The sequence below is a fragment of the Odocoileus virginianus genome, chromosome 1, assembly GCF_023699985.2.
Source record: "Odocoileus virginianus isolate 20LAN1187 ecotype Illinois chromosome 1, Ovbor_1.2, whole genome shotgun sequence".
NCBI lineage: Eukaryota > Metazoa > Chordata > Mammalia > Artiodactyla > Cervidae > Odocoileus > Odocoileus virginianus.
Genome location: NC_069674.1, coordinates 39,806,491 through 39,831,560, shown reverse-complemented (window position 1 = coordinate 39,831,560; position 25,070 = coordinate 39,806,491). Strand labels below are relative to the sequence as shown.

Here is a 25,070-nt window from a genome sequence, read left to right as displayed (position 1 = left end):
CATGGGCTGCTCCTTTGGGGAAAAGCCCCAGGTGCCGCCCTTGGAGGCACGGTTGTACCAAGTCCCCGGCAGACACAGGAGCCTGGGCTCCCTCCCTCCCGAGCAGGGTCTGCTTCTCAGACTCTCTCCATCCTGCCCTGGGGGTGGCCAGGCCCAGCCTGGTCAGGAGCAGCCGAAGGCAGGGACTGCTTCAGAGGCTCAGGGTGCCAGAAAGAGCCTGGGTGTCCTTCGCAGCGTGCAGCCAAGGTCTGGGTGTTCCAGGGGAGAAGGGCCGAAGGGGGCTGCCCTGTGTGCCCCCCGAGTGTGGGGCCAGGAGGAGGGGGGCAGCACAGACCCTCCTGCCCTCACCCGTCGCTCACCTCTGCCCGCCGCGCCCAGTGCTTCCAGCTGAGCTGACCCCTCCCCTGCTCCTCCTCTCTGCTCTGGCATCAGCTCCCATCCCATCAGCATCTTCACTCTGCGGCCAGGGAAGGGGCTGGCTTTCTGGGGTGGTGGGAGAGCTGGGTGGGCAGCCCAGCTGCATTTCTAGGACCTCACTACCTTACCCCCACCCAGACTCCCACCTGGGCCTGAGATCCTCAAAGGGTCCCCACACATCCCAGCCACAGACCAGGACGGGGGTGCTATGGGCCACTGCATTTGGGCTGACCCAGCCTCGAGGTGCTAGGAAGAGCCTGGGCATCCACTGTGACTCAGGCCAGGGATAGGTGATTCTGGGACCCAGTGTCTGGGGTTGAGGGCCCTGCTTTCCCTGCATGGGGCCTTGAGACAACATTCTGTGATGTGGGCCCTGATCTTACAACCTGCAGATGCCCCATTTCTGGCCCAGGGCCCAGAGCAGTGTCTAGTAAGGAGGTTGGTGGGGGGGAGGTTCCTTGGGGACCCTGTTACGATGTTTTTTCTGAGAAGCAACCAAGCTTTCTGGGAACTCGGTCACAGGTGGACGTGCATCTGGTTTTATATCTGAAGGGCAGCAAGCCAGGGGTGAGGGAGGAGATGCTGGGGCTACCTCTCTGCCCTTCGGGCCACCTGAGAGGTAAAGCCAGGCCTGGCTGGATGGCCCAGGCCTGGGGAGGAGGTATGGTGCTGCCGCACTCTGACTGACCAGGTCAAGTTTCCTGAGGAAATCTACTGGAAGCTCTGCCCTGCCTGCCAAAGTGGGCAGGCTGTGGATGCTTTCTTGCTTCCCCAGGAGTCTTGGAATTAAAAAAACACACACACACACCAAAACAGTTTTTATCTTGTTCAAGAGTGTCTTCTGAGCATGCTAATCTTTCCACTGGGTGTGTCTCATTGGCAGAAGGGGAGTTGGGGTCCTCAGCTATTGGGGACATGGGTGGCTCAGCCTAGAAGTGGGTGACCCCTGGGCCTGACATGAAGCTCCATTGCTGCCGGTGGGTTTCTGGGGGTGGGGCCTGGGCCCCGTGGGGGCAAAGGCCACATCCTGACCCGCTGCCTCCCTGTGTCTCCCCAGGAGTCATCCGACAGCACCCATACCACCATAGAGGATGAAGACACAAAAGGTATCCAACCTCCCCACCTGTGGGGCTGGTGGGCAGGCCACTGGCGGGTGGGGAACTGGGACAGCAAAGGCCACGTCTTGAGACGAGGGGCTGACTTGTTCAGGGCTACAGCCCCACCTGAGCCTGAGTATGGACTGGCGCTGGGCGGTCTTGGGCAGCGCATCCAAGCAGAGCCTGGTGGACCTGGGCGCCCTGACCAGCGAGGGAGCCACTGCTGGGATGGGATGGTTCTCTGCATGGGCCCCCAAGTTGCTCCGGGAGCTGTGCACCCAGTTTCCATGGTTGAATTTGCTGTTTCTTCTCTCAAAGGTCCTTAAACCTGTGCCTACCCAGCTGGCAGTTGATACGCAGATGGGCAGCAAGGGGCATTTCCTGGGCTCATTGCTGGGGGGCAGGTTGCAGAGACGTGTGCCCCGTTCCTCACTCAGGGATCCCAGGCTGAGCTGGCTCTGGCTCTGTCTGTGTCCCACCAATGCCCCAGGGTCCCTGGCGCTGGGTGCTCACCCTGGCACCCCTCTTCCACTCTCAGCTTTCTCAGCTGCCCCAGGGAGGGGATCTGGTCTCCATTCCATTTAGGCCAGGTGACCAGCCCCCGCCTGGGGAGCCCACCTCTCGGCCTCACTCTGCGTAGATGAGTGCTGAGCCGGCGGTGGCCGCTCTGCCAGTTTGGGAGATGCAGTGATCCTGTCCTGAGTATGCCCCCTGCCCTAGAGTGGAAGTGAACGAGCGCAAGGCTTTGGTCTCTGGATGTAGGGCGAGTGGACATTCGTGTGATTTCCCCAGACTGCGGGCCCTGAGTCATCGGCATGGAGCTTGGAGGTCACGCAGATCTCCCCCAGGCCCTGTTCTTGGATGTCTGCCCTCGCCCCAACCAGGCGGGGGCCTGAGACAGCCCGAGACTGCAAGAGCCCGGGGGAGAGGGCCAGCCAGCCTCATGCCAACCCCTTGTCTGGCTGGGAGATGGTCAACAAATGCCTGAGGGGCCTCACGGGGCAGGGACTGGGGGCGTCTCAGCCTCAGCTATGCCATCCGTCATGTGCAGAGAAGCCCCAGTGGGCTCAGGCCTGCCCTCTGCTGTTCCCGGCGGGCACTATACACGACCCTCCAGCCCTGCAGGTGGCCCCATGTCTTCCTCACACACCTGCTGTGATCTCACAGCCCTGGGTACACAGGGGTGATGGAGCCCCAGGAGCCCTGGACCCCACGGTGTGATTCTCTAGCTTAGCCTCCTCTCATCCTCCTGCACTCCCTCGTCTCTCCTGCGTGTGCTCACCTGTCTGTGTTCACGTCTCGTCTGTCTGCCTAGCCCCCAGGGTCCCTGACATCCTGAGCTCCGTGAGGAGGGGCTCGGGGACCCCAGAAGCCGAGGGCTCCCCGCCCTGCCCGTCTCCGGCTCCCATTAGCCCCCTGCCCGCCCCATGTAAGTAGCCGGGCCCTGCTGCTGTGGGGGTCTCCTGGAGGGGCCTGCAGCTTCTCTGAGGGGACGCTCGAGGGCCAAGGGCCGGTCGAGCTCGGGCACCAGCCTGCCCCTCCCAGCCCCCCAAAGCAGCTCCCCAGCACCTCTGCCCTTCAAGCCCGCCTCCATGCAGACCTTCTTCACTGGCCTGGGGGTCTCAGGGCCGGGGCTCCTTGGTGCTGAGACAGGCCCTGGGGCGGGAGAGAGCGGGAGGCCTGCTTCCTCTCCACCAGCCTGGCCCGCCTCCTCCTCACGTGTCTGCTCCTGTCCACCCCAGCCCCCAGGATCTCTGACATCCTGAGCTCCGTGAGGAGGGGCTCGGGGACCCCAGAAGCCGAGGGCCCCCTGCCCACCCCATGTAAGTAGTGCCGCAGGCCTGCTGCCTCTGCTGCCAAGTGGCTCCCGCATCCTGCCATGCACGGCCTCAGCTGCCCCTGGGCCAGGCTGCCGAGGTTGGCTGGGCGTCGGGGCGCACGCGCTAACTCCGCAAGGCAGCTCTCCCTGGCTCCCCCGCCCCCACCTCCCACACAGCTCCCTGCACTGCTGTCCAGCCCCAGACCTCACCCCCCGAGGGTCTCCCAGACCCGGAGCAGCCATGTATCCTGCCCCTTGGGCCATGGGCCGTGGCCTTGTCAGTCACGCTGACTTCATATGGGCCCCACGCCGGGCATCCAGGCACGAGGAGCTGTTACAGAAATCCTCTCGACCACAGGCCTGTGGGTTTCAAGGGAGAAGAAAGGGCCCAGAACTGGTTTTCCAGAGGGGCCAGGCATTCTGCACACTCCTCCACTCACCCATCCCATCCTCACCTGGGGACGCCCACCCCAGGCCTGTCCCGCGCGGAACTACTCTCTCCTCTCCCGGGCCAGGCTGCCCTTCCATGGAAGGCACCCTCTGCCCACAGCAGCTTTCCCCACCCCCACCTGGTCAGATAGGTGCAGCCGCCTGAACATCCTTGAAGCTTCCCCCTCGTCCCCCACGCCCCTCTCTGTCACCCCTGTCCCTCACGTCCCCCTGCACCCCCCACATCCCTTCTCCATCCCTCTCTGTCCCCCATGTCCCCTCATGACCCCTCCGTCCCCCCCACTCTCTCTGGCTTGGCTCATCAGCCCATAGGTTTTCTCTCCTGCGTGTCCCCCGCCTGCCTCGTGTTCACGTCTCGTCTGTTCCACCCCAGCCCCCAGGATCTCTGACATCCTGAACACGGTGAGGAGGGGTTCGGGGACCCCAGAAGCCCAGGGCCCCCCACCCTGCCCGTCTCCGGCTCTCCCAGGCCCCCCACTCACCCCGTGTAAGTAGCACCTTGAGTGGCCCCGCTGGCTGCTCCTGGGGGCTCTCGGGTGTGGAGACCTTCAGCTGCGGAGCGCCATCCCCTGGCTCTGGGAAGGGGTCGGCTCCTGGGTGGGGGACCCAGGGAATTCCACACAAAACTGCCATTCGGCTAAAGATGCACACCTATGGGGAGAGAAGCAGGAAGCAGATTTCCCTGGACTAGCACCTCCCTCCCAGGGGCTGTGAGCTGCAGGTTTCTTGGATAGTGGTGGTGAGGATGGGGGTGTGCGCCGTCTGGGGTCGGCCCTGGCTGGTGAGTCTAGGGCTGGGGGGTGGGCTGGGGGCGGGCGCTGGTCTGGGCCGCCTCCCCGGGCAGGGAGGAGCCACCGCTGCCATCTGCAGTCTGCCGACTGCTCACCAGTATCGCTTACAGGGATGGATGACATCCCAGGGCAGCAGCCACCCCCTCCTCCGGGGAGACACCGAGCTCTCAGAGGCGAAGCTGCTTCGGGGCCGGGGGGCCGGGCATGGCTGGGGAGAGGCTGGGTGAGTGCTGGGCTGTGGGGGTGCCGACCCCTGCCAGCCATGCTTGGGGGCCAGGGCAGCGGTGGGTGGATGGGAGGGAAGCCCTGGGAGCAGAGGGGTAGGCTGGGGGTGGGGGGCTGTGGCCTGAACTCAGGCTCTGCTAGAGAAAGTGGAGATGCGTCTCAGAGGTGAGAGAGCAGAGTCTCGCTGGTGGGCACACAGCGGAGCCTGTGCCCGTCCCCCATTGTATGGGGCCTTATTCAAGTTTAGAGGCCTCCGTGTCCCCAAATCCAGGATCCTCCTGGACCCTCGTTTCACAGATAACGAAGCTGAGGGTAGCAGATGTGGAGGGTTGTGTCCAAGGGGTCCTCTGCAATGTGACCCTGGCCCAAGGCCATGACTGACCTTTGGGGCATGCCCGGCCCAGGCGGGGAGCTCCGAGGACAGGCTGACGGAGTCGGGGAGGGGGAGGCCCAGCACAGTCTTGCCCCTTTAGGGGTCTGTCCTGAGCCTGACTTGGGAGGTGGGGCCGCAGAAGGGGCTGTCTGTGACAGGACTGAGTGGAGGGGGCCTTGGGGCCTGGACGCCTGGCTCGTGTGGCCGGGCCTACAGGGTGCAGGGGAGGGCAGAGCGCTGGGGGAGGGGGGCACCCAGGGGAGGGGTGGCCCCATCAGTGTCCCTTAGAACGAGGATTCCTCTTACCTCCTGCCCTCCCACCTGGGGTTCCCAGCAGCCAGCTTCCTTGTGTGTGGGGGTCCTGGGTGAAGGGATGCAGGTGGGGCCAGCCTGGAGAAGGGACTTCTGAGTGGCCACTTCGGGGTGAGTTCTGGCACTCCGTGGGCCGAGTGGAGTGGCCCCCCTTCCCAGTTCTGGGACTGGGGACTGCCCCCACTGGCGCAGAGGTCCGGCTGCAGACAGCCATCCTTGGGCTGGGTCACGGGCAGCCTGCTTTCCCGGGAGCCAGCCCGCCAGCTGTCTCAGTGGTAAACGGGTTGGTGCCCATCAGCCCGCCCTGAGTTCTCCATAATCGGGGATTATGCACGATCCAGGCTGATCCTGTGCAGCTGCCTCTCTGGTGTGGCTGGGACGTCCTGGTGCCCCTGCAGCTGCTTGGGGTCCACCTGGAGTCACTAGTGTCTGGGCTGCCCTGGCCTGTTAGCTCTCCCCAAGAGAGCCAGAGTGGATGCAGGGCTACGGTTCAACTTGGGGACTTCTCCCAAGCCAGACCCTTTCTGGAGTTGCCTGGTGGGGGCAGCTTGTCCTTGATAACCAGCCCTCCCGCCACCCCCGCCAGGCGTCCCTTTGCGTGGTGTGTCACCGGGGGAGGCAGGATTGTTCTGTATGGCAAGGAAGCAGAGGCCAGAGTCCTTCCATTGGTCAGGAGCGTCTGGCTCGTTCCTGGGCTGTGGGTGGGCTTGTGCAACCTCAGCTTTCCCATCTGCAGAATGGACGTGGGGGCTGTTTCCCAAACTTCAGACTTCACAATGTGTTCTGTGACCTTAGAGTTCTATTTACTTAATACTTTCTTTTTACACCAATTCCATTTTTAATTACAATTTATTTAAAAATACTCAACATTACCTCATCAAGTGGAAAATTCGGCCCACTTACCATGGTGCAGTAGGATGGCTGTAAGATCAGAGTGCTTGGGGAAACAAAACAGAAAAAAAGGTCTCTTAATTCCAGCTGCAAAGTTGTCAGTTGAGAGCTCACGTTGGGAGGGGAGACAGCTCACACTGTCTGTCAAGAGGGGGATTGACGAGTGCCTGGGATGTCGGGATTTGTAGACATCCCCTCAGCGAGATTAGCAGGATGGCCTGGAGCTGACAGAGTAGCTCACAGTGGGAGGTGGGCGCTCTTGGGCAGGGGCTGGACGTGGTGCTTCAGGAAGGAGGCAGCGGGGTCCAGGGTGACCGGCCGCCCAGGGCAGGAACGGGAGGGGCAGGCGCCGGGTGCTGCCGTCAGACAAGCCCAGGGGCCCTGACCCTCGTGGTGGCATCTGGTGGGGGAGCTGGGCTGCAGTGGGAGATCAGAGACTGAGGCTTGAGGCCACTTCCAGGAAGATGACAGGTGAAGTGGGGGTGGATGAGGTCCCAGAGGAGAGAGGGCCACCCAGAATTGGGAAACTCCCAGGCAGAGGGCCGAGAGGTGGGCAGGCTGTGGAGGAAGCCCTGAGAGGGGAGAAGCAGTGTTATGGGTTGGGCATAGGAGGAAGTGGGTGTGCCGAAGGAGGTGTGAAATATCCAGCAGGTGAGGACAGGGACCACCTGCATGTGTCTGTGTTGGGACAGAGCTCTGTGCGTGGATGGAGGCATCAGGGCAGCTGGGCCCTCTTCCTGAAGGCCAGCTTCCAGCAGGGGCCTGAGTTCTGCAGAGACAGCCTGAAGCCCAAACCCTGTTACATCCAGACATGGATGTAGCATCCATGACATCCAGACAGTTTTGTTTCTGTAAGAAACAAAAACAGGAAGCCAGCAGAAGCTCAGCCAGTGCAGAGAGACGGTCTCTTCTAGACAGGGGAAGCGCATGTGTGCTGGCAGGTTGGTGTGTGCACATGCAGTGCAGACACACACACAAGTATGAACCCACGTGCCCGAAGGGGCACATATACACACATGCGCGTGCATGCCCTGAACCTCTCGGGTGTCACAGAGCTTGCCCAGCAGCCACTGTCCAGAGCTGGTGCCGCACGACCCAGGCTCCCAGCTCATACACGGGCACGCCCCCGCTCACACGCAGCATCTCCTGCTGTGGGCTCTGTCCACTTCCCATCTGGGCGCCTGGGAGAAGGGAACACCCAGACAGCTGAAGGTGCTGATGGGAGGGCCTTGGGAACATGCACCCATTGGGAGCTGGCACCCCGCGCTCTAGGAATGTAGGCCATGGATCAACTCACATGTGTGCTGAACCCAGCTGCACTGGCAGCTGGACACTGGAGAGCGATAGATGCCCGTCACTAGGCTTGGTTGGGCGGGGATGTGCATCCACAGGAGTGGCCCTGCAGAGCGCCTGTGGTCCCCACGTACTGCGGGGAGCGGAGGGGACACAAGCACCCATGTGAGGGTGCACAGAGGCGTGGCTGGCATGGCCGTGAGTGGGGAGGGGGCTGTGGAGAGAACTGGGGTGCTGCCTTTGGTGCTCTTCCTGGGTCTGGGTTTTACTGCTGGCGTGTTACTGTGTTATGGAATCACCATGTCTGGGTGTGTCCGTGGCTATGTGCACACGCGCGTGTGTGTGTTTCCTGTGTGCCTTGGGTGTCGATGTATCTGCACAGGAGTGGTTTAGCATCTAACTCAGGACGGTACTTCTTTGGGGAGAGTGAGTGAAGAACCATATTCAGGGAAACACAGGCAGCTGCATCTTTATGTGGCAGCTTTTCTCTCTTTGGAAGAAATCTTAAAGCAAATATGAAAATTGTTCAGATGTGAACCAGCAGGGTGTGGGTTATATTATTCTTTGTGCTTCTTCCACGTGTTTAAAATAATGTAGCCTGAAAATAAATGGTAGTTAAAGAGATAAAGGGGGGCCCCCAGGTGAGCACCCCAGGGACTGGGTTGGTCTAGGACCAGAGGTCAAGTGGGAGGTCAGGTGGAGGCAGGAGGAGGTGGGAGGCCAGCTGGCAGTCTATGGGCTTCCATGGAGAGAAGGCGGTGAGGCCCACGCTCAGTTTTCCACTGGGCTCTGCTTCCTGGCCTTCGCACAGAGGTCTGGCCCTGCAGCCTCCAGTCCCCTCCCTGCTTTGTGAGCCGGCCCCTAGTAGACACCTGCCCCCCCCCCCCCCAGGAGCTATTGGGTACACGGAGGACTAGAGAGCAATGCCTGGGGAGCAGGAGCCAGGAAGGCTGGTCACGGTGTCACAGAGTCATCCCCTGCTGAGGGCCCAGGGCATGTGGCCGGGGGAACTGGGGATGCAGGGTGGTCGTGGCAGGCTTTGCTTCCCCGTCCTGCGTTTTCCAGACTGGTAGGGATATTGTATTTAAGACAAACAAGATGGAAGCTCGTTGGACTTGGAAACAGGGAAGCCGTGGGTGGCCTTGAAGGGAGCAGTCTGAGCTGGGCAGCCTTGGGATGGGGATGGGGGCAGGGCACTTTGCCCGGACCCTCCTGGGTGGGCACAGGTGGTGGGTGGGTCACTGGGCAGCTGTCTCCCCACAGCGCGGAAGCAGGAGATCATCAAGATCACGGAGCAGCTCATCGAGGCCGTCAACAATGGCGACTTCGAGGCCTACGCGTGAGTCGGGGCGCCCAGCCTGTCCTGGAGTGGGGCGGGTAGACCTGGAGGGCTTCCCCACAGGGAGGGGGCTGGATGGAAGCACCCGGTTCTGAGGGGCCCCTCCTCACCTGGGTCTGCCCCCCAGGAAAATCTGCGACCCAGGCCTGACCTCGTTTGAGCCTGAAGCCCTGGGCAACCTGGTTGAAGGGATGGACTTCCACAGATTCTACTTCGAGAACTGTGAGTGCAGGGCAGGGGGGCAGGGAAGAGGGCGGGTGCCCCTGGAGAGCCTGCAGACCCCCAGTCAGGGACCCAGGGAAGCCCTGTCCCCTGTGCTCAGGGTCAGCCGGCCACTGTGCCACCCTCTGTGGCAGAAACCTCCAAGCCACAGGGATGAGGGGCGGGGACACATGGGGACAGGGAGGGGGAACCAGATGGTGCTCTTGGGGGAGGGGGCTGGGCTGGTAGAGGGGCTGGGCAGGGGGAGGCACAACTCTAAGCCCCTGCCCACTCGCAGTGCTCGCCAAGAACAGCAAGCCGATCCACACAACCATCCTGAACCCGCACGTGCACGTCATCGGCGAGGACGCCGCCTGCATTGCCTACATCCGCCTCACACAGTATATCGACGGGCAGGGCCGGCCCCGCACCAGCCAGTCCGAGGAGACCCGCGTGTGGCATCGCCGAGACGGCAAGTGGCAGAACGTGCACTTCCACTGCTCGGGGGCGCCCGTGGCCCCGCTGCAGTGAAGGTGAGACCCTGTGGGAGGGGAGCGCAGCCCAGGGTGAGGGGGCTGCAGCCTGGGGGTGGCGGCCGGCAGGGGTGGCCGGAAGGGGTGGCCCAGCAGGTTCCTGGGCATAAGGCAAGCCTGGTGTTAGGGGAGTAGGGGCGCTGGGTCAGGGTCTCCAGGCCCCTTTCCGGGCAGCCCTGCAGGTGCCCACCTTGCAGCCACCAAACCAGGGTCAGATGGAGAGCTGCCCCCGGAGCTGACCTGCCCGCCCTGGCGCCTGCTCCGTTTCAGAGCCGCTGCGGCTGGTTTCACCACGGGACAGACTCGGTGTTTGGAGCCCAGCTGCCCTCGGGCGCACGGCCTGCCTGTCGCATGTTTGTGTCTGCCTCGTTCCTCCCCTGGTGCCTGTGTCTGCAGAAAACCAAGACCAGATGTGATTTCTTTTTAAAAACAAGATGACAACGACAACCACACACACAAAATTGATGTCGATGAAACGGAAAAAAAAAAAGAAAAACTAAACAAGGGAAAAAGCTGTAAAAATCACTGGCATTTGTGGGGCTTCGAACCTTCCGGCCGCACCCCACCCAAGCTCCACGTATCTGTCCGCTCCTGGCCTCCTCCAGGGACTGGCTGGGGGAATGAACTTGTCCACCAGGGCCTGCCGCCTGAGGAACAGTTTGCTAGGTGGTGCCCACCCCCCAAGAAGTCTGCATCCTCCCTGCCCGTGCATAGCTCCTGGTCAGGAGAGTCAGGTGTTGTCGGGGGAGGACTGGGGGGGTGGCAAGGGGGCCTGAGCACGGCTGTCTTCCCTCCCACTTCCCTTCCCTCCTCTCTTCCCTAAGAAGGTGTGGATGTGGGCTCCCGGTGTTCCCGGCATGGGTGATTAGTGCAGCGGCTGGGCCAGCCTCTTTGGGAGGATGCTAAGCCATCCAAGGAGGCCCAGGGATCCAGCTCTGGCCTGGTCGGGGCCAGGGAGGTGCGCTGGGGGAGGGGTTGCAGGGAGGCACACCTTAGTTTCAGATCTCACACCTGGCAGGAGACATGGGAGAGGACAGTGCTGGCAGCAGCCTGCTGAGGAAGGGACCCCCTGGGCTGGCCTCTCTTCTGCTCGGGTACCTCTCCGTCTTTGCTCACCTTCTCCCCAGTCCCCATGTGGGTGTGGGGCAGAAAGGAGAGAAGGGTCAGAGGTGGGCGGGTGTTTCTGGCTTCCAGGTAGAGGCAGGGGCCAGGCAAGTGTTTGCTGAAGAAGCTGCACTTTTAAGAGTTTGTGCCAGAGCAGCAGGGAGCAGAGGGCTGCACTGGGCTGCGAGCGACAGGGACCCAGGGGTAGGGAGGCGGGTCCCCTGTGTGCCGGTGGGCACTATAGTGAGCCTCTGGGACAGGCCGCGTGGTCAGGTGGTGGCAGAGAGAGCCGAAAGCGTTTGGCCAGGCATGGGGGTGGGTATGATCTGGCCTCCTGGGCTATACTCGGGGGGTGGTCAGGGGCCGTGATCCCAGAGGTGCAGGACGCACCCCCCCACCCCAATATCTGCCCCTTCAACTCATGTTGTTTTCAACAAGGATTTTCTTTATCTTCTCCCCATACAAGCCAAGGGAGGGGCCCAGAGTGGGGAACAGGACACAGGATGCTGGTCTCCAAGGGGGACTGTCCATGGACAGACACTCAGAGTGGACGCCTACCTGCCTGTCTGCGGCTGTGCTCAGGACAGCCGTCCCCACCCATGGACACAGGGTAAACATCTGCAGGGCTCCCTGGGCCTCGGGCAGCGGCAGGGCTCGCCGTGGACAGTGTGCGGCCCAGCCGCCCTCACCTCCTGGGGCCTCCTCCCCTCCTCTCCCCGCTCACCCGTTCTCTCCAGGGAGCTGCCTGTCTGGGATAATTTGGGGATTTTTTTTTTTTTCTGGGGGAGAGTTCTTTTGCATGACCCCTCATGAGCAAGCCACACCCGCTCTTCTAGCTAGATGTCCGTGGTGTGGCGGCATCGGCCGGCCTGCCCTGCAGAGGGTCGGCTGCCCACGGTGCTGGCCGGCCTTTCCTCTTCTCTCTTTTTGCTGAGTTTCATTGTCTTTTCTTTCTGAGCCTTGTAAGTGTACAAAATTATTATTTTGTTCTGTCTCGGGAAACTGCAAATAAATGGAAAACAGGACAAACTGCTTCAAGTGTATCTGGGTGCTCTCTGCCAGGATCTAGCTGACCCCTCACCTCTAGGCAGGTCCTTCCCCTGCTGTGTGGGCCCTGGGCTGGCCAGGCTGCAGAAGCCCTAGGCCAGATGTTCCCAAGCCCATCTCGGGTAGTTGGCACGCCCAGGTGGGGCCCCTCTGTGAGGCCACAGGTCAAACTCTGCCAGCTGCTCCCACCCTCCTCCCTGCTTCCCCCAAGGCCTCTGTTAGCTCCAGACACGAACCAAAAATGACACCTTGAGTCCTAGGAGCCCCCAACCTCTGGTCACTCTAGTGATCTCTGAAGATGAGATCAGGAGGGCAGATCTATATGGGAAGAGCTCCAGGCCCCAGCCCTGCTGCCCTGTCTGTTCTCCACGGACAGGATGGAGATCCACCTATAAATAGGAGGGATAGGAGAGATCCATCTATCTGGTCTTTGTGTGTGTTGCTTGAGACACGTGGTGCCTGCAGCTACCAGGGGTGCTTCTGTGGGCCTACACGCTGGGCTGTGTAGACAGCACACAGGTCGGCACAGATGTGAGGCACCAATGCCAGGAGCAGGAGTGGTGGCTGCTGGGATGCAAAGATGACACAGCAGGCGATGACAACCATGACCTGGAGAGGCTCCGTGAGGAGACTTGAACAGCAGAAGCCCAGAGCTGAGACCTGGGAGACGGAGGGATGCCAGGCACAGAGGCTCCCAGGTGGCCCCAGACTGAGGGGATTGAGGGCCAGGTGGGCAGAGCCAGGCGCTCCCCACCAGCCTTCCTTCTGCAGCTCACCCCCCACATGGAGGGAGGGACGTGGCACCCAGTCACCCACTGCACCCCCACACCACAGGGAAACAAAGCCTCTGGGCCTTCCTTGGAAACACTCTCGGCCTGCACCGGCTGAGTGAGCACTGGCCGCGTGCCTGCCTGACCACATAGCCACATGGCTGCCTGACTTCTCGGCTTTCTGACCACGTGGCCACAGGGCCATATAGCTGCATGGACACACGGATGCCAGGCCGCCTGCTTCTCTGAACATCCTTCCCTCACGGCTGCACGTGTTTAGGCTGTGCCAGGCAAGGGTTGTTGGGACCTGCCTGTGCTCCGCTGGCCCCTCGAAGGCCTCGTGCACTCCTCCCTCCTGCACAGTGCCTGGCAGTCCTGCTGACACCCCAGAGACACCCTCGTGTGGTGATGGGCAGCCTCCCCTCTACGCCTGGTCCCCAGGTGCCGCTGCCTGTCTGTACCTCACACCTTAAGCTTTCTCAGGACAGAAGTACGGGCTTCCAAACAATCTGATACACCAAACACACCCACCCAACAGGTCCAAGCAACTTCTGATGAGGCGGCGCCGCCTCAGGCCCGCTCAGTCCTGTCCACGAGGGCACAGCAGGCCTCCTGGTCCAGCCTTGGCACCTGGTTGCAGACACCTTCAGATGGGCCAGGAGGCTACCTTGCTGGCCCTGTGGGTGGTAACTGGCAGGGCTGTCAGGTGTGCAGGCCAACATGAGGGCTGCCCAAGGAGCACCAGGGCAGATCGGAGAGCTTGGCACAGAGAATCTAGGACAGAGCCAGTGAGCGGAGGAGTCATCACCACCACCGCAGTATCTAGGGCTCCGCTCACCTATCAGCTGTAATCCGAGGAGGCTTTCCAGGCCAGGCCTCCCTCTGGGTACCTGCCATGGCCCCACCACACCCCCGCTGGGGATCCTGCAGGAATCCTGAGGTGGACCAGCACTCTGAAACCATCCCCTGGCCCACCCCCAGCAGGCATGGCAGGATAGGCAGAGGGAAGTCAGTGAGGGGCCTTTCATTTGTCATTTTAAAGAGCACCTGCTTTGGGCAAAGCTCCCTGGGCGTATGCCCCGGTGGGTCCTCTGAACAGGAAAAGCTGGAAATGCCCAGGCTACTCCCTATTCCAGGGGTCTCCAGGTCGGTCCCAGGCCAGCAATGAAATAGGTGAGAAGCACTCACAGTCTAACAACCAACCGCCAAGGACATTCCCTAAAGTAGGACCTGAGCTGCCAGCCTGCAAGGATCCAGGGGGCACAGGACGCTCCACACCGCAGCAGATACCCCGGTCTGCAGTTTCTGGGTGTGTGGTCCTGCCTCTGTGGCTGTGAGGAAGCCTCCCAGGTGGTTTCTAGGGTGCAGCGAGGACCAGGTAACAGGATTCAGACCAGGACTTCTCTCTACTCGGGCTCCCTCCCCACTTCCTGCTAGAAAGGTCTAGGGGGCGGGGAGAGGGGAATGGGGGCATTAAAGTAGAGGCTGCCTCCCCCCAGGATGCGGCGAACCCCGCACTCGGCAGGGGCACAGCACGAGGGGCAGTGCTCCCGTGGGAAGGGGTCCCTGTGGCTCAAAGCACAGTGTGCGCTTAGCGCTTAGCACTTCAGTCGTGTCCGACTCTGTGATTATGGACTGTAACCCACCAGGTTCCTGTCCATGGGATTCCCCAGGCAACAATACTGGAGTGGGTTGCCATTTCCTACTCCAAGGGGTTTTCCTGACTCAGGGATCAAACCCATGTCTCCTGGATTGGCAGGTAGATTCTTTACCACAAGTGCCACCTGGGAAGCCCAAAACAAAGCACAGGACTATTTTGGAATTTCAAAAGACAAATTTATCCAGACAGGAACCTTCCAAACAGAACACAAAGAAAAGTTAGGCAGCAGTTATTAAAATACACTTTGCCAAATGATTTAACATTAGAAGACAAGAGCTGGGGAAAGGGTGGATGCAGAGGTCTCGGCCAGCCCTACCCACCCTTGCCGCCCTCTTCCCAATCTTGACCACCCCCCACCCCCCCACCCCCAGTACCCTCCAAAGTGGGAGGAGTCAGACAACTCTCAATCATCCCTAAGGTGGTCACAGCCACCTCAGAGACCAGTGAGCAGGCCAGGTCTGCACCTTTCAAGGGTAAACATGGCAGAACTCACGTTGGGTAAGCTACTTTTAGGCCAAGTTCTCTGGCGGCACAGTGCCCAGAGAAAACGAGCAGCTGGCAGGTAAATGTCTTAGGGTGGGTCCTCGGAGGCCACGCAGATCCCACTTCTGGCCCATGCCAGGGCATTCAGGGCCACAGGCACTTCCTGTCAGGGTAGTGGACCTCCTCGACAGGGCAAGAACAGAGGGCTCAGGGAAGCACAGCTGAGGATGAGACCACATTGGTTGATGCCACTCCAAGAAGAGCATCCACGGAGACTGAGTCTCAAGGGTGTGTCTTGAGCTTGTGTCCTCAGGAAACGCAGCAGGGCACTAGGAGGCGGTTTACAACATGGCAGTGTGGCCCGAGGGACCAGCAAAGCTGAGAAGAGCCTGGAACCTCCAGGGCTACTGCCTGGGTTGCCCCCTGCACCTGTTTTTAGGGCTGGGCCTCAGAGCCATAGGCCTCATGCTGCTGGGGGCGGGGGCGGGGTAGTGGTGCTCAGCAGTGCGTCTGCTGGGGGTTGGGCTGGAGTGTGGACAGCTCAGACCACAAGTGGATGCTGGGAACCCCCAGGCTGGCCAGCATCTTCTCTTGGTGCCTAGTAATGGCGGCCACAGTGAAGGTCACTTGCTAAGACGTAAGTCCCAGGTGATTGTCAGAACAGTCTTTCTTGTCACCAGAGAGGCAAGTGACAACCATTCACGAGACCGCAGCACACGTGCTCTGATCCAGATGCTCAAAGTCAAATGGCAAGTCAGGGCAAGCGCCTCCTCCCCAACTTTCTAGGGCTCTTGACGGAACTTGCTTGCTGGATGGGTATCACAGAAAGTCAAAGTCAACCTCAGCAGGAATGCAAACCAGGTCTCAGAATTTGTGAAGTCCAGTAGCTGTCTCCTCCCAACATGGAAGCACTGGCCCAAGCCCCCCACCCCGCCCCCATGCCCACTGCAGCCCCACAGTGGCTGTCCCTCCCCAGTCCTGGAGTTAGGGCACCCTGCTCCCTGTAGTGTTAATAGTTAGTATACAGACAAAACCCAAACATGTGAAGATCCACAAAGAGATGGCTCTGAACCCCCCATGGGCCTTGCACAAATCAGGGGCCCACATCCTTCCCAGGGGATTAGAAACGAGCCCTGCAGTATCTACGGAGTCACTGAGCTTTATGGTTCCATTTGGCCCCCAAATACACATTTAGGGGCCTCAGTATCTTTTCAAAAATAACTAGACATGTGAATTTGAACGTTCCCCACCCCCAGGTCCCCATCCACCCTTCGGTTTCTCCCAGGAGCTCCAAAGCCGAAGCTGAATCTGTCCCACTTGGGTTGTCGCGAGGTGGCTCTGCTTCCTGGGGGGCCGCGGTTCCGGTGTGAATGATGGCGACGTTCCGGCGCAGGGGCCTCTGCTGGAGGCCGTCACATGATTGCACAGCACGAGTTTTGTTTCCGGGCCTTGAGAGAGACAAAACAGAGCTGAAGAGGTGGACCTCAGCACACATAGAGCTGGGAGTTCTGAGGGGACCAGGTGGCTTTACTAGGAGCTCTGGAACCGCCAAGGAGAGAGAAGTGGAGGGAAGCCATCCAGAAGTAGTTCACACTCCCAGGATTATTCTGTCCACCTTCCATTAATGCTATCGATAAGGAAGGAAACTTCCTACTGTTTAGCTGAGTATAAAAGAACAAGAATGTCTCTTCCTTCGCTCCAGTCTTGATTCCCCATAAAGTTATCTGAGCCCATGGGGATGTTTCTTACTAAGGATATCTTCAGAGAGAAGAGAGGTACCCACTTGGTTCATGGGGCCTCTGTTACCTTCTCCTTCACCTCCTGTTCAGATACCTCCTAACCCCACAGGCATCTCCCTCCAAGGCACACCATGACAGCAAACGTGTATGGGTTGACCAAGTAAATGCAGCACCCCTACTGTCCAAACGGTGAAATAGTTCAGTCCAAGTTAACAAATTAGAAGTGTCGGAACCTCTTCGGGAAGGTGGCATACCTCAGACAGCAGGGGTGAGGACGACCCATCCTCACCTTGGGGAGGTTGGGAGAAGGGGGGAAGCAGCCCAGAGGCAGGGAGAGCCGAGTGAAGGTGTGCCCAGGAGTGGCCAGACCACACTCACCGTTTTATAGAAGGCTTTAGACTGTATTCCCAGCACTTCGGATTTGGATACCAGGTCATCGAGTTTCTCACCTATAGACTCCATGGTGTTGTGCTGGACAAGGGGAAAGACACAAAAGAATGCCTTGCTCTGTTCACAAGGTGAGCAGACGCAAGTCCCTCATGAAGCTCAGTCACAGCAAAGTGCTTCCTTTGGGCTCCTCCCCCACATGAGCATCAACACAGTGACCCAGACCTGTGGAGGACACAGGACCTAGTGACCTTCCTGGAGGATGTAGAAGGTTCTAACTGGACATAAAGCACTACCCCAAATCCTCCAAAGCAGAGGCTTAGACAGCCACACTCCAGGAGAGGTCCCCTGCGCCCATATTTACACACACACATATTCCGACTGCACAGCCATATCATGCTTCCCCCAGGGGAACTGTGTCTGAATCTCTGAATCTCATGACTATCAGCTCTGTGAGAGCCCCTCTGTACTTAGTGCAGACAGACCCTTTCCAAACACATGAGGGAGGGAGGTTCTCACAAGAGTCCCTAGCCCCGCCACCAGGGCCATCAGGAAGTGGCTGACTTGTTCCCACCCCAGATGGCCACTGCTTCAACTGCAAGGCCCTCAGAGGCAATTGGCATGACCCTAGGTTTGGACATATGAAATGACACAGAATGAGAAATGAGTAAAAACATTCTTTATCTCTACACATGGCTAAGCAACTCAGATTTCCACCATAAAAAGTTAACTGGATCAAGACATGAATGGAATGGATAAAAGGAAGCGTGACCAGTAATCCAGATTTTACCACTGCAGCCAGAATGGGCTGGGTGACCTGGACCCATCTGCTCTGTGGAGAGACAAGGAAAGACAGCGCGTGTGTGTCCCCTGCCTCTGTGTGCTTGCTCACAGACTGAGGCTCTGAAGCAGCCAAAGACAGAGACAGGACTTGGTTAGCAAACATGGAGAAACGTTACAGAAGACAGAGAGGTGCCTGAAGATGGTCATCTCTTAACTTTCATTCCAAAGCCAAGGTAGCCCAGAGTTTAAAAACAAAGGCAGAAAACAGAAATTGCAAACTAGATTTCAGGTAAAATGCAGGGTTCCCGCTCTTCTGAATCAGGCCTGTTTCTGACAACTCAGGACCTGTATTTAGTCAGAGAGCCTCAGTCTGCACTGAAACCCACACTCTGAAAAGAAGGAACCTGCTGGGCTGTGGGTCAGGCTAAGGCAGGCACCATGGAGGTAGAACCAGAGAGTGGCTGTCTGAGTGAGTCTGCTTTCAAGGCCTCTGATGCACAGGGCCAGGAGGGCCACCACCACTTTCAGAAGCACTTTGACTATAATTAAAACAAGTGTCAGCTGCGTGGGCTTGACTGCTGGCAAATCTTTTTGCCTCTCAGTTTCTGAACTTGGTCTCCTAATTTACTTACTTACCAGGATGATCTTGGTCTCATCCAGTTCAGCCTGCACTTTAGTCATAGGGTCAGCTTCTCGGGGGTTCTAGGGAAGAAGCAAAAATAAAAACGTCAGGACTGGAGTGGCTGCCTGGAAACAGGGCTCAAAACCAAGCAAGCTGGATATACTTTCAGAAGTTAAAAACCACAGGATGCTTAAACACATGCTGGAAAAGTGAAAGCCTGCCTAGAAGCTCAGGTTCCAGGTCCTAATGCGGGTTCCTGCGGTCTTCAGGAGGACATCAACCTCCATATCACCCAGAGTCACAACCATCAGGCCTGTTGGCTTTTCTGTTTCACAGCCTTTGCACCTTACCTGGTATCTACTGAGGTGACTGTCCAGGCCTGTGTACTTGATGGTATCAGGGGATCCAGTTGGCCAGTCTATCCTGTCGACCTGCTTGGAGAATTCATCTAGTACCTGCAAGACAGAGGAGCTCAACAACAGCCCCATCTCTGTGCTCATCCAAAAGAGGCTCTCAGGACCCCAGGACCCACAGAGGAAGGCAGAGAAGGATGGCTAATGGCAAGGGAGAAAATCTAGGTCCAAGTTTCTTCTTCTTCAGTATTCTTGGAATTAAAATCCAAGTATGCCCAGCCTGATAGGAACTTCATCTTGGAATGATAAATTATTAGAAATTCAAATTACATATTTCCACTTTTCTCAGGTTGTGAATTTCCAGGAAAAAGGATACTGAACCTTTAATTTTTCAAAACAATTCTTAAAAAAAAAAAACACAACCAATTCTTCAAAAAGGTAATTAGGTCATTTGAATTTAAGCAGCCATCAGACTTCATGTGCTTATACGCATGTGTGTTTTAGGGGATGTGGGGCCAGGGTGTTTGAGGAGTTTATCATCTGCACCACAAAGAAACACATTGAAGAATGAGGAGGCACCAGTCCCATACTGGGGAAAGCAGCAGCTGTAACTGCAGGAAGGGCCAGCAGGGGGACTCCTTGAGCAGAAGCGCGGCAGGTGGGGAGGAGCCTGGTGTGTGCAGGAATGGCCTGAAAGAGCAGAGGAAGGGAAGAAGGGAGGTGGGTCATGGGGCAGAACATGCAGCCTAGTGTGGCTCAGAAGGAACTGAAAGTCACGACTTTCAGGGCGGAAGCAGGAGCAGAGCTGGAAAGAGGAGTGAGTGGGGGCGAAAGCACAGCCAGAGCTGACCCGAGGGACCCACAGGGAAGGAGAGATGCTGGGACTCTGTGGCTGACAAGGAGAGCCAAGGTGGCCCCAGGGACACTAGCAGGATGAGAAGCAAAAATCAGTGGGGGACAGGGGTAGGGCGGGATGAGACAGTCGGGAATGAGAAGGCTCCCAGACTGTCTCTTGGTGTAGAGTGAGGAGGCTGAAAGCAGGCTGATTTTGGACACACTATTTCATCCCTTACGTCATTCCTGGTCCCAGTCCACGCCTGTCTGCCCAAGTCCAGTCCAGCCAAGCTGCAGACTCACCTTCTCTAGCAAGGTAAAAGCCACCCGGGACGGGTATTCACTGTCAGCAATGACCACTCCCGCAAGACTGTCATTTCTCACGTAGACGTGGCACAGGTACTCTACGGAGACAAGAAGATGACGGGAGGGCCTCAGACTTCTCACCCGCCAGAGCCGCTGGACTGACAGATACAGTGCTGGGCTTCTGTCCTCTGGGTCGGCACAGCGGCTCTGAGCCGGGTTTGCGGTGAGGCCCTGCACACAGGGCAGCGTGTGCAGGGGCTTTGCTGGCAGTGCGGCCCAACACCTGCTGCAGGGCGAGTGAAAGTCCCAAGGCCCAGCGCGCAAAGCCAGGGTCGAAGGACCACCAGTGGCGCAGAAACATCCCAGGAAACGGCCCCAGGGGCTCACCCGAGTCCCACCCTGAGCTCGAGGTCAGGCTCCGCTGTGTCTTGGAAGCTGCAGCCCTCAGAGGTGCTCTGCTCTGCTCCCAAGCTGATGGAACTCTGGACAAGCTAAGTGGCTTCCATTTTCATATATACACAAGAAACTTGGTAAAAGATTTCCTGGCTTGAGCCTGTCAGGGCACCAGGTTTCCTCACTATAGCAACCTAGCCTGCTCCAGTCTGTGGTGAGCCTTGATGGGGATGGGGCAGGAGAGGGAGGAAGAGATAAAGCCCATCCAGAAAAAAACGAGCCACTGCTGGCTGAGGTCTCAAGTACGACTGTGCTGAAGTCAACGAATTATCAAAAGGTACAGCCTATACAGGGCTTCTGCAAAACAGTCACAATCCTTGAAATGATATTTTGTCATTTGGAAAGGATTCAGAGGTGACAAAGCTAACCAAATGCTCCTAAAACAAATGCCTAAAAATTCTTATAGGAAACCTGAATCATGAAGAAGAAAAAACTAAGGCCATGAGGAAAAATAAGGGGTCACCAGGCTCCTGGGCAAAAGCACTAAGCAGCACAGAATAGCTTTTCCTCAACAGGGCTGGGTAGAGGTCCTTTTCTGAGATGTTTACAACTCCAAAAGCAAAAGAGGACAAAGCAGGAAGGCTGCTTACTGCTCCAAGAGAGGCAGACCCTAATTGTAAGCGAGTCTAAGCTTTTGGGGGTGATTTAAGGAAGCAACCAACATACCAACAGTGGGCACAGAATTTTGCATAACAGGGAGTGTAGGAGGGAAGAGAGAAGCCAGCAGAGGATCATGGTCCTGGGAACGCTCTCCATCACAAAGGCAGCCCCTCCGTGGACAGAGCTCTAGGCCATCTGAGGTGGGGCAGCCAGGCCAGCACGTGCTTACAAGGTGGTAGGTCTTCTTACCTTGCTCTTTCACAGAAGCTCGGCTGCCTTTTCCTGAGCGCTCCACAATCAGCTGACTTGTGAAGGTCATGAACTCCTGAACGCTAAGAAACACAACACATATTACCTGTTCCTGTCACCTTGTCCCAACACAATGCAAAGTGACCCCTGAGCTTATAGACTAAGGAGACATTGCTTCCTGGCTTCATTCCTTCCCTTCCAACCTTAGGAAGAACTAATAAACACTCTGTCGATGATCATGAATACAGATAATTACACATCATCACAACCATTCAAACCACATCTGCTTGCTACTGAGCAGACCCAAACAACCCACTTCCAGACTTCTGGGGAATCTTCTACAGGTTATAGTTAATTTAACATTTTGGTCAGAGTATGATTTGGGACACAGCAGAGAAGTAGAGGCCAGCTCCTGTTCTCAAGGCTCCACTAACTCCCAAGAAGTGGGAAGAAATAAAATCTGTGATGGAGACACCTAAGTGGCAAAAACTGTTCAGCAGATGCACAGTCAGTTATGGCAGCTGCCACATGCTGGACCCTGCAATGCGACAGTGAATGCTGGCTCTAGCCTCAGGTCGGGTGGGGCTAATCCATCGTACAGGCCTGGGACACTCTGGATGGAATTGAGGGCAAGGGCTCAGCCAAGACAAGGAAAGAGAAGATGGTTTGTACCAAGGCTGAGGGAGAGGAGGAGGTTCACGGGCCCAAGAAAAAGATGTGGCCAGAATGGAAGAGCCACAGGTGAAAACAGTCCAGCTGGAGGAACCAGAGTTAACAAGAAGCCTCTGACTGAGAATGTCATATAAAGGGCTGTCAGTGCAGGGTCCTGACATGTGGAATCCACAGTTGGTTCCAGCAGATTCATACACTCCTGAGATCACATCAAGAGCCACACAGCAGAGTGAGGACTCACAATGTCTGGAGTGGACTTCCCTGGCTGGGATCCCAGCTCCATCACTTACGAGATGTGTGACCTCTGGTAAGGGACTTACTGTACCGTGCTTTGTCTATAAATCGAGACGTGCTGTGATAACTAAATGAGCACTTAGCACGATATCTGGCGCACAGTATTACTTGTTATTAATATGCTGAGAGAGTGAATAGGACCAGAAAAATCCCTTAGAGGAAAGTCTGAAAATAAGGAAGTCCTTGCAATAAAACTAAAAAGAGACAGAGCTTAGAGTAGAACTATAATTAGACAAAGGAAGAACTGCATTCATTGTGACATTCTGCATACAAGAGCCAGAAAAGCTGGAAAATGTTTTGAAGCTCTGAGGTTCGCATTCTGATAATCATGAGGTGGGCAGGACAGAAGAGAGGAGGACTTATGAGAAAATAATGGGCTCAACTGGACTATGTGTTGTTTTAAGAGACACTTGTAGAGATTTCCCTACAGTACTGTCGGTGTGTTAATCAACTTGAAACTGGTCTGGATACCGAAAACCAGTGAGATGAAAGTCCGAAAGTGAAATCTCTGAGGATCCTCAGTAAATGTCAGTAGGGGAAAGAGAGAAAGGAAAAGAATCAAGAGTTAACCAAGTTAACACCCAAAGTTCCATCACAGAAAAGCAGCAACACAGAACAGAGACTAGAGATCATGATAGAGAGTGCTAAGGATCAAGAAGGACCCAAAAAGCAGCAGAAAGTTTCAACAAAATAACAAGTGGAATTGTTTGAGATCCTGCCATCAAGCCACTCTCATCAAGAACAAAACAGCCCACCGAAGTAATGAAGACAGAATCCAGATGCCACCAGACCTGGAGATTGGGTGTCCACAGACACAGACTTTGTAGGGTCTTTCTCCTTTTGTGCCTGAGTCACCGCCACCCCTCCCACAAACAGGCTGTTAAGTGTCTGTGGTACTTCTAACACACACTTGATTGCATTAAGGTGCCTCGCAAATGTTCAAAGGTTTGTAAGCCCTAAAACCTCCTTCCAAGCTTCCTTCCAAATCTTCACTGTAGAACGCTTTTGTACCACTATAGCCCAACTGTAAAGAGCATACAATTTGGGTTGGAGTCCTGGCTGGTTTGGTATCCATCTCCTGGGGCCTCAGTGACTTCCTCCATAATATGACAGAGTGTACCAGGAACTCTCACACCGAACTGTTGGAAAGCCCAGCCAGATAATACAAACGTGGCGCTTAAGATGTGGCACGCGAGCTTCCTGGGTCAGAACCACTGAGTGGGATTTGCTGGTTTAAGATACAGATTGCTGGAACTCAACTGGGCGTGAACCTAGAGGAATCTGCCCTTTCTCAAAGCCCCCCCCCGTCATTTTTATAAGACAGAAATTTTGAAAACCCCTGATTACGGACTACATTCCAGAATGGGCTACGGCTTTTCACGATTGAAAGGAGGATGATTTCTCAAAGGCACAATCCGCAGGCCGAGGAAAAGGCCACCGGCTCCAATGCGGGAGGCCAAGCCCCGGGTCTCGATTCCCGGGCGGTCTCCAACCCGGACCCCGGGCCTCCCCGTCCGGGCGCCGCCCTCCTGGGCCCACTCACCTGGATCTCTGAAAAAAGCTGAAGGAGGACACATCGTATGCGGCCTTGAGCAGCACCGTCTTGGACTCGCCTTTATACAGGACGCTTAGGCTGTACAGCTTCATGGCGCCGGGCCCTTGGGCTGGCCACCCGCCCGGCCGCGGCACCGGTTCGCAGGGAGCAGCACAGCGCCGCCCCTCGAGGCCGCCGCCGGCTGCTGACGGGTTGGCCACCGGCTTCCTTCTCCTGGCTCGGGGTTCACTTCCGGTTCCGGTCAGGGGCCGCCGCCCGAGGCCTAATGGAGTCTTTTCGTGCCCCGGATACAGAAAGAAGCAGTCGGAAACACGAACGAGGGGGTGGTGCGGGGTCTTGCGCGTGCGCATGAGGCGCTGTCGGAGTTCTCCTAGGCCATCTGGCTGTCTCACTGCGAGTCCTTACCCTACTCCTGCTGGTCTTATCTCTCCGAGGCCTCCCTCCTTCCCTGGCCGTCATGAGTCCTCCCAGCGCCCTCCGGCTTCTTCCCGGTCCTTCTGAGTACTGTAGGAACACCTGTGTCCCGGGGGCTGTCCTTCCTCTGAGCAGTGAGGCCCAGAGTCCCACCCACACGCCAGTACTTTGTAAACACTACACCAGGGACTTTGATTTATGCGCAAACTAACTTCTAGGAAAGTCTTTTGTAAATCAGATCTTTTTGAGTGAAGGGTAGGGACCTTTTCGAGGCTCCTGCCGGGAGGTGAAGGCTTGCCTCTTATTTTCAGTTAATTGAACCCTCTCTTGCCCTTCCCACAGCTCCAAACTGAGGGAGCACTTGGCATACCATGACTTGGAAAACCTCATTTTGCTTGAAATGTTGGAATAATGCTTTTTCAGTGGATGGGAGTGAATAAGGCTCAGTTCTCTGAGGGTAGTACGTCTTTTATCTTCTTGTTTGTTAAATGGTATGTTATCAGAAAGCATCTTGCAGGACAGACACAGCTAAAAGGACCTTGATATTTGGAAATTGGCGGGAAGGTACACAACCGTCGTGCTAGAAGCAGCCAGATCTGAAATGATGGGAAAGAGATGGTATGTTTGAAAAACCAACAGCATCACTCAAAACATGACTCTCAATCAGAGTATCTCAGTCTTGTCACTGGTGATATTTTGGATTGGATAATTCTTTGTTGTTGGGGGCGGTCCATGCATCGTAGGCAGCATTTCAGGTCTTTACCCCAGCTAGATGCAAGTGGTACCCCAATGGCCATTTGGCAACCAAAAACGTCTCTGGACATTGCCAAATGCACTATTCTGTCGGCTGAAGGAAGTTCCCACCACCTGCCTTTTCACTCAGCACCCTTCTCATCGACCTGGGTATTTTCAAGTGCAAGGGTGTACGGAAGGGCTTTTTCCCATCCCCGACGTTTTGTTACCAAACCTCAGGAACAGAGAGGCCAATGCCAGGCCAGTGTCTC

The 25,070-nt window shown here is 57.1% G+C and overlaps 2 protein-coding genes and 1 long non-coding RNA gene across 12 annotated transcripts in view; 2 read left to right on the top strand and 1 right to left on the bottom strand.

Annotated features, from left to right (window-relative positions):
* The window catches only part of CAMK2B (calcium/calmodulin dependent protein kinase II beta), a 93,154-nt gene extending 81,276 nt beyond the window's left edge, over nucleotides 1–11,878 (top strand). For 8 of the 9 annotated variants that reach the window (XM_070467124.1, XM_070467120.1, XM_070467108.1 and 5 more), the window contains 5 exons: nucleotides 1,475–1,523; nucleotides 8,932–9,007; nucleotides 9,135–9,229; nucleotides 9,507–9,741; nucleotides 10,012–11,878. In XM_070467124.1, the coding sequence (XP_070323225.1) occupies nucleotides 1,475–1,523; nucleotides 8,932–9,007; nucleotides 9,135–9,229; nucleotides 9,507–9,739 (453 nt within the window). In that variant the 3' untranslated portion in view covers nucleotides 9,740–9,741; nucleotides 10,012–11,878. Of the gene's footprint in view, nucleotides 1–1,474; nucleotides 1,524–8,931; nucleotides 9,008–9,134; nucleotides 9,230–9,506; nucleotides 9,742–9,915; nucleotides 9,935–10,011 lie in introns of those variants that run through there. The other variant, XM_070467102.1, reaches the window with a different exon arrangement.
* LOC139035018 (uncharacterized) lies at nucleotides 1,535–4,544 on the top strand. The gene is made up of 3 exons (XR_011487539.1): nucleotides 1,535–2,943; nucleotides 3,257–3,337; nucleotides 4,157–4,544. It is a non-coding gene; the product is annotated as an uncharacterized lncRNA (long non-coding RNA).
* A 2,598-nt stretch (nucleotides 11,879–14,476) lies between the features above and the next one.
* Nucleotides 14,477–23,895, bottom strand: YKT6 (YKT6 v-SNARE homolog). 2 transcript variants are annotated; one of them, XM_020902796.2, is made up of 7 exons: nucleotides 23,641–23,895; nucleotides 21,132–21,214; nucleotides 19,827–19,927; nucleotides 18,687–18,791; nucleotides 18,351–18,416; nucleotides 16,923–17,015; nucleotides 14,477–16,253 (listed from the first exon to the last, which is right to left on the bottom strand). In XM_020902796.2, the coding sequence occupies exons 1-7, from the start codon at nucleotides 23,742–23,744 to the stop codon at nucleotides 16,218–16,220; spliced, it is 588 nt and encodes a 195-aa protein (XP_020758455.2). In that variant the 5' UTR covers nucleotides 23,745–23,895; the 3' UTR covers nucleotides 14,477–16,217. The 2 variants fall into 2 exon arrangements, with proteins under 2 accessions (XP_020758455.2, XP_020758456.2); XM_020902797.2 differs by having other exon boundaries at nucleotides 21,132–21,207; nucleotides 23,641–23,729.
* Between the last annotated feature and the right edge of the window lie 1,175 nt (nucleotides 23,896–25,070).

What these genes read in the sequence shown, in the direction of transcription:
- YKT6 (XM_020902796.2), bottom strand. Translation starts at nt 23,744, where the DNA reads ATGAAGCTGTACAGCCTAAGCGTCCTGTATAAAGGCGAGTCCAAGACG. An exon ending in GTCACCTCAGTAGATACCAG is followed by an intron (nt 18,417 to 18,686) that starts GTAAGGTGCAAA and finishes CTTCTTCCCTAG; the next exon opens with AACCCCCGAGAAGCTGACCC. An exon ending in ATGAGACCAAGATCATCCTG is followed by an intron (nt 17,016 to 18,350) that starts GTAAGTAAGTAA and finishes CCCCTTGTCCAG; the next exon opens with CACAACACCATGGAGTCTAT.